This window comes from Triticum urartu, chromosome 4 (genome assembly GCF_003073215.2).
Source record: "Triticum urartu cultivar G1812 chromosome 4, Tu2.1, whole genome shotgun sequence".
In the NCBI taxonomy this organism is placed as follows: domain Eukaryota; kingdom Viridiplantae; phylum Streptophyta; class Magnoliopsida; order Poales; family Poaceae; genus Triticum; species Triticum urartu.
In genome coordinates, this window is record NC_053025.1 from 555,681,410 (window position 1) to 555,689,144 (window position 7,735).

At 41.8% G+C, this 7,735-nt stretch overlaps 1 protein-coding gene across 1 annotated transcript; it reads left to right on the forward strand.

The window, feature by feature from the left end:
* Positions 1 to 1,175: 1,175 nt before the first annotated feature.
* Positions 1,176 to 6,078, forward strand: LOC125552648 (transcription factor-like protein DPB). The gene is made up of 9 exons (XM_048716279.1): positions 1,176 to 1,566; positions 2,151 to 2,230; positions 2,479 to 2,522; positions 3,381 to 3,458; positions 3,532 to 3,678; positions 3,764 to 3,832; positions 4,746 to 4,844; positions 4,945 to 5,015; positions 5,516 to 6,078. The coding sequence occupies exons 1-9, from the start codon at positions 1,259 to 1,261 to the stop codon at positions 5,763 to 5,765; spliced, it is 1,146 nt and encodes a 381-aa protein (XP_048572236.1). The 5' UTR covers positions 1,176 to 1,258; the 3' UTR covers positions 5,766 to 6,078.
* Positions 6,079 to 7,735: the final 1,657 nt, after the last annotated feature.

Here is a 7,735-nt window from a genome sequence, read left to right on the forward strand (position 1 = left end):
TGATGTTACTAGCACGTTAGATCAGCTCAGCTAATGAAATGACAATGAAAGAGCCCACGTTCAGTGGTGCTTTGATGATTGCTATAGTAGGGCAAGTGTGGTGGCTAAATTGGTATCAATGCTAGATTCAAGTAGAAGCACCTAAAAACAATAAGGGAAAACTTTGTTTTTGCCATTCTAGTTTTTGCCAACTTTGCTTATGCCACTCTAGAATTTGACATTTCACTTTTGTCACTCTTAGTTTTTGATTGCCACAGAATGGCAATTGTGATACATTCTCAAAATCTAAGAGTGACAAAAGTGAAATGAAAAATTATTGTTTTTGCCACGGAATGACATTTGTGATGTATTGTCAAAAACTAAGAGTAACAGAACTGATATGTCAAATTCTAGAATGACATAAGTAAAGTAGACAAAAATTAGAGTGGCAAAAACAAAATTTTCCCAAACAATATTGCAAATTGGTACCTCTGCTGGAGCATGGGCACACGACACTCCAGCGAAGTCGGCAAGATTGAAAACTTCATATGCATCAATTTTCAAGCGACGGGACTTGTGACTTAGTTGGGATTTTGGTCGAGGGACTCGGGGACCTTTTATGTCAAAGGAGGGCAGTTTGGATGTAATCCGGGTCGGGCATATTGTGCCTACATGCTTGAGCAGTTCTCATGTGTAGACACAATAAGGTATATTTTCCTCGTTCTGTGTTCAACCTCAAATTTTCTTCGTGGGAAATTCACCCTCAACCCAAATTACCTTTGTAAAAAGAACATGAATAAATAGGTTGAGAATAAGATGAGAAAGGAAAAAAACATGTGTAAATATAACCCGAAAGCATGAATTTGTGATCCGTTTAGTACTTTGGTTCTGATACTGTCATTTACTATCCGAATCCATCTAATAATTTACCACAATTAAATTAGAATCGACGAGATGTATGAGAAAGAAAAATATCCAGCCCGCGAAGAGCACCATGACACCAGAGTCCGGCTGGGTGACGACCTTTCCCTTCGCCGCCCGCCCGCCCGCCGCGCAACCGCCAAATCCCAATCACAAAACCCAACGAGCCAAGGGAAAAAACTCAAAAAGGATTAAAGGCTTTGGGCTTCGCGTGTCTCCCCGCTCTCCCGAACGAGTTCCTCCTCTCCCTCCCCCCCCCCCCCCCCCCCTTTGCCCCCCCCCCCCCCCCCCCCCCCCTAGGGTTTCACAGCCCCGTCTCCTCCCCAATTCCGCCCGATCCCGCTTGATCCCGGCCTCCATGGTCTCCGGCGTCCCCCACCGCCCGGACGAGAACGGCGGGGGCGGCGGCCCGAGCTTCCCGCAGCAGCCGGCGCCCGTGGGCACGCCGCCGCCCTCCAGCGGCCCCGCGCACTCCGCCTCCACCAGCGGCGGCAGCGCCGGCGGCTCCCCGTCAAGCCGCAGCGAGCAGCAGGGCCCCGCCGCCGCCAACGGCGCGGGCCCGGGCCCCGCCGCGTCCACGCCCGCCAGCGACGGCACGGCCTTCCTCCGCCTCAACAACCTCGACATCAACGGCGACGACGCGCCTTCCTCGCAGGCCCCCATCAGGTTCGTGGACATCGCTCTGCTCGGGTTGCCTGACAGATTGAGTTTCCCCATCTGCCATCTACCGCGATCCCAAATTGCCTTCTAGCGACAGATGCTGCTGGATATTAGAGTTTTCGCTGATCCGTAGTGTTTTCCGTGGCTGTTCTTCGGATTACGTCTTGCACGCTAGCCTTGCTGTAATTGGAGTTAGATCCGATCCTTATTTCGTAGACTCATACTGGTGTGCACTGTCATGTTGATCAGTAAAATATCAGTCGTACGGTTTCTGTTCTGCCATATAGTTGCAGATTGTATAAGGTTGCATTGAAGTTAATGTGCAATTCTGTGTCTCTCTTCGGTTTACTCATCTAATATCCATCCTATATACGCTTATATTTACTTGGAATCATCAAATAATGGAAACTGCTGCTTGCCGCTTCGTAGTTAACTGTAGCTTAAACTTCTACTCCCTCCGTAAAGAAATATAAGAGCATTTAGATCACTAGAGAAACACTCTTATATTTCTTTACAGAGGGAGTACTTCTAAGGATACTTACCATAGCTGGTATCAATTGGTTTAGTGCACTAAGTGTTTTCACAAACAGCATCAAGAAGAAGAAGCGAAGAGCGGCAGCAGTTGGTCCTGATAAAGGTGGCCGGGGGTTGCGACAGTTCAGTATGAAAGGTCAGTCGAATTGTTCTCTTTCTGTATTAGTACCTGTTTAATTCAAGGTATCATGTTCACATTTATAATTTGACCATTAACAGCACAAATGAAAGTTCAAACAATGAGCAGAGCTTGTTTTTATTGTCTATTTCCGTTTTGTTGTTCATTCATTTGTAGTCCATTCTAGAGGTCATGCCTATTGAGTAGAGGTACACTTTCTGCCAACATCAGAGGTATCACAATGTGTTCTGTTTGGTGTTTTGCAGTTTGCGAGAAAGTTGAAAGTAAAGGGAGAACAACATATAATGAGGTTAGTGCCTTATTAGTTTTTAGCTCAAAATTCCTGTTGTTATTTTTTCATCATTTGTGTGGGCCGCATGCGTTTTGCCATATATTAACCAGAAACCAGGCTGCAACTCGCCTGCATGAAGCAGGAATCGCTAGTAATCGCCGGTCAGCCATACGGCGGTGAATCCGTTCCCGGGCCTTGTACACACCGCCTGTCACACTATAGGAGCTGGCCATGTTTGAAGTCATTACCCTTAACCGTAAGGAGGGGGATGCCTAAGGCTAGGCTTGCGACTGGAGTGAAGTGGCCATCGTTTGATATGTGACCCTATTCCTTCGCATACGTTTTCTCGTTGCTCCATATTTAAGATCCAACCAGTTATTGAAATAGAGTAATGTGCATTTTCCACACAGTATAGGGGAGAACTAGCCATAACATTGAGTTGGCTTGCTCATGTGGTCCACCTGGTTTAATCAACGCAGCCCTATATCAGTTTGAGGGTGATTGGTTCTCATACTAGTTCTAATCAAACTTGCATGCCTTTGATATCATGAAACTGCAAACACAGATGCACACCATGGTGTAACATCACCATTTGATCACTAAGATCTTTTGTGATGAAAGTCATTGTAATCCGCTAGTCTTGTGAGTTATCCCCCATTTACTACTACTCTTTAAACTGGTATCCTACCTTCAATATATGCATTTTGATGTTTGGAGTTCCTTGAAACTGTGAAACCTATCCTGTTTCATTACTGTGCCGATAATGATATTTACATTTCTTTCTTTCTTTTTGTACTGGTTGCTTGAAATCTCTAGGATGTAGATTATTGATGAAACTAAAATGTTAGAGCTCATACATTTTACCTTTTTTGTCAGGTGGCAGATGAACTTGTTGCTGAGTTTACAGACCCCAATAACAATATTGAACCGCCAGATCCTGATAATCCGAATGCAGTTAAGAAATATGAATGCCCTTTGCATCAGTTAGTTGTTTTGTCGTGTATGTGCTCACTGTGTTAAAATGCAGCAACAATATGATGAGAAAAATATTCGAAGGAGGGTTTATGATGCACTGAATGTTCTGATGGCTATGGACATTATATCTAAGGATAAGAAGGAAATACAGTGGAAAGGCTTGCCTCGGACTAGTATAAATGATATTGAAGAGCTGCAGGTTGTGTCTATTTTCCCTCAATGGCTATTGACATTAGATGTACCTTCTGTAGTATTATTATTCATCAATTTGTGTCTATTTAAAGGCGGATCTCGCCGGAGTGAAAGCAAGGATTGAAAAGAAAAGTGCATATTTGCAGGAGCTACAAGATCAAGTAAGGATATGACTTCTCCTGTTTTCCTTTGATTATGTTAAATGAACTATATGAAATGTTCGGTGTACTTATTGTACTGTACTATTCAGATCACGTGGCTCTGATATAACATAATGTCCTAACAAAAAAGCATTTATTTGGTGTACCGTGTACCATTGTGTCTCAATATGCATGCTTAGCTCAAGTCCAATACTGGGGTCCACCTCATTGACCCAGTTCCCTGTCTACAGTTTTGAGTATGCCGCAGAATAAATATTTGATATATGTTAATAATAAGAGGATGTTCTCAACCTTTTAGGAATTGTTTATATGTCCGCCTGCTTTCTGTCAATTATTTACTCTTCACAGACCAGCATTCTGCATATTTTGTTTCTTTTTTTTGTGATGTTCCATGCTACTCAAAAACTGAAATTACGTTTGTTATGATCTTTGCTGCTTGAGATTAAGGAAGAAAGATCGAATTCACATGTAGTTCTGACCAGAGTTCAACAAACTAAAATTTGGCTGGTTCCTGGCCTTGGCCTCTCAAAATCAATGGTCCTGACGTTCTAGCGTGAAGACCGGGACTCTGCAGTATTAATTAGATAATTCCATTCTTTCAGTAGTGGATAAATTGGAGTAACTTGTTAGTAGCCCACTGTCTTAAAAATGCAAATCCATCCCTTGGCTATTTCGACCATAAAATTGGCAGTAAGCGGCCGTTCCTACTCTCCACACGTTCTTATATTTCTTTACAGAGGGAGTAATAAGTAAGCAATACAAAGGCTGCTCTTAGGGTTTAATGTTGGAATTAGAAAATGTTACCAAGGATTGTTGGTCTAGATTGAGAGTCAATCTTTCTTATTTTGAAATTTATTTATCTCATGGTCAAATTTGTGATTGATATATTTATGGATGTCTCTGGTATATGAAGTATCTAGGTATGCAAAACTTAATAAACCGAAATGAGCAGCTGTATGGTTCAGGAAACATTCCTTCGGGTGGAGTGGCCTTGCCATTCATCCTTATCCAGGTGAATAATTTTCAAATTACTTATTCTTTACTCTCTTATTTACAGTTCTGCTTTCTGTGCATAATGTCAGGCTAAATGACAGTTTTTTTGTATCCTGCAGACACGCCCTCATGCAACTGTCGAAGTTGAAATATCAGAAGATATGCAACTGGTGCATTTTGACTTTAATACGTAAGACAAGAATTCTGTTATTTACTTTCCTCTGGAGATAGAGCTTTCCAGTTTATCTAAGAATACCTGGCTTTTCTTTTTCTCTTGCCATGACTGGAAGGGCAGGCCTCTTATCACATTTAAAATATGGGAAGGATATAATGGGAAATAAAATCTCAGCTGTTAGATCAAAATTTGATGATAGCATAATGCAGTGATATGATTAAACTGGAGCGGCTTCTAGTAACCAGAAGGTGCCGCTGAAACAATTTTCAAGTTTAGACTTGATGCCAACTAATATTGATACACGTGTTTGGTCGGTCTCATGGTGGGTAGACAGATGGAAAAAGCCAAGTGGGGTTGTCGATTTTGTCTAAGAAGTGAAGAATAGAACATATCCAATCATCATATAATAAATTCTTTTGAAAGAAATGATTCACTATGAATCTATTATGTTTCTGTTTCTTAGATCAACACAAGGCGTCCTGACTATTTTGACACGTGCATTTCTGAATCTGCAGCACCCCATTTGAGTTGCACGATGACTCGTATGTGCTAAAAGCACTGAACTCGTATGGAAAAGAAGAGAATGCCGGTACTTCGGAGCCGATATCAAATGGATGCGAGGGCTCAAGCACGCCGAATATTTATCGGCATCAGATACAACAATCTGCAATGGCAAGTAATGGCACAAATAGATTACCAAGCTCACCACCACCCCCTGTTCCAGGCATTCTGAAAGGGCGAGTGAAGCATGAGCACCTGTACTAGCCAGGGCGTTTGTTTTGATTGTCATTGGTGTTTGGTAATATTATCATTTTTCTTATTTTCCTTTTTTTCGTGTAAAGAGCCTGTAAAGGGGAGAAGTAGGTCGATCAGATTTAGCTCTGCATTAGATTGATAGAGTGTGATAGGCCCTTGATCTGTGATGCTCCCATGTCCATGTGTAACTCCTAACGGATTTTGAATCTGTTCCTTAGAGGTGTCGTTTCTCTCTTGATTGCCATGCAGTTGTGCAGAGCAATGTAAAATAGTTACCTTTTGATTTCTGTGAAAATGTCGTCAGTTCGCATGCTTCGTTTTATTCAGGTTGTTTTTGGGTTCTTTCCTCTAGGGGAGGAGCTCCGCTGGAACCGCCATACGGCAGCACTCCCCAGATTAGATTATCCTATTGATAATACTAGGTCCATCGTGGAATGTCTGTCTTCTTCGAAGTGAATGGTAACTTCTTTTCATTCGATCGTTACTGTTAAAGTATATACCATCTGAACAGATGCGACACTTGGGAGAGATGTGTCGGTTCGGCAGAGGAATAGAGATGCGTCAGTTGCATAGGCAAACTGACGGTTATGGACAAGGGGAGATTCCCCACTAATCACACGTGCTAATTAGTCATAACACTCTCCAATTTACGCTTGGCCATGTATAATCATCTCATAAATGTCCGGGCATTGTCATCGTCTCAAAGAATTCTTCTCCAAAAAAATTCTTCATTAAAATATTTGATGAAAACCTGAAAAGTATACTCACAAAGAAAATAGTGTGATGTGATGCCTTGAACAAAAATATCTGAAGAAGAGAACCCCCTGATGCTTGCAAGTCCTGAAGTCGTCGCATACCAATTTCATGAACATATTTTCGGAATGTAAAATTTGATACAAACTTGGTAAATAAATAAACAAGGTTTTCACATGATTTAATTTGCAAGACCTTTATTTCCCCGCTTTGCTGAAGATCATGAGTGAAAAACCACTTAGGAGAAATATACTTAGTGATATTACCCTTGATGTATTCTGTTTGCATCTGTGCAACACAAGCTGCATTATCTTCATAAATAATGGTAGGTGATTTTATCAAACCAATTCCACATGACTGTTGTATGTGGTTTATCATTTTGCGAAGCCATACACATTTGCATGTTACTTCAAATAATGAAATTATTTCAGAATGATTAGTAGATGTTGCCACCAGAGTCTGTTTGGAAGATTTTCATGATATAGCAGTACCACCATGTAGGAACACAAAGCCGGTCTCCGGAGTTGACAAGAAGGTTAAAATCCCCTACAAGCACCCAAGGCCCTTCATGGAAATCACTGATGGCTAGAAGCTCTTGCACGAATTCTACTTTGTGCTTGTTAGAGTGTGGACCATAAACCCCGGTAATTCACCACTCCGGGGCCCCAAACGGTTTCACTAGTGTTGTGATAGTGTTCTCATTGATATGAGTTTGACAAGTTAACCAACGTTGCATCTTGAAGGAGATTATGTTGAAATTGGGCTTCCAAGAGAGTTGGGTCAATTTTATTATGCAATGTGTTTCCACTATAGAATATCGATTAGGTTCAATACGGAAGAAACTACGAGCTTTAAGCCCTCCAGAGGATTACAATGAGACCCGTTATCTCCTTATTTATTATTGGTATGTACCGAGGGCCTAACCGCTCTCTTGTCACATGCGGAGGAGACTAGGAAAATTGAAGGTGTGAAGGTATGTACGGAGGCTCCATCTATGACGAATCTTCTATTTGTGGATGACTCATTGATGCTGATGAAAGCTAACATACACAATGTTGGGGCGTTAAAAGCCATTTTGGATTCATATTGTACCGCCTCTGGGAAAATGGTGAGTGTTGATAAATCAAGCATATTTTTCAGCCCCAACACGAGAGTGAATATCAGGGAGAAACTTTGTACCACTCTTGATATTATGACTGAAGCGTCGAATGATAAATATTTGGGCC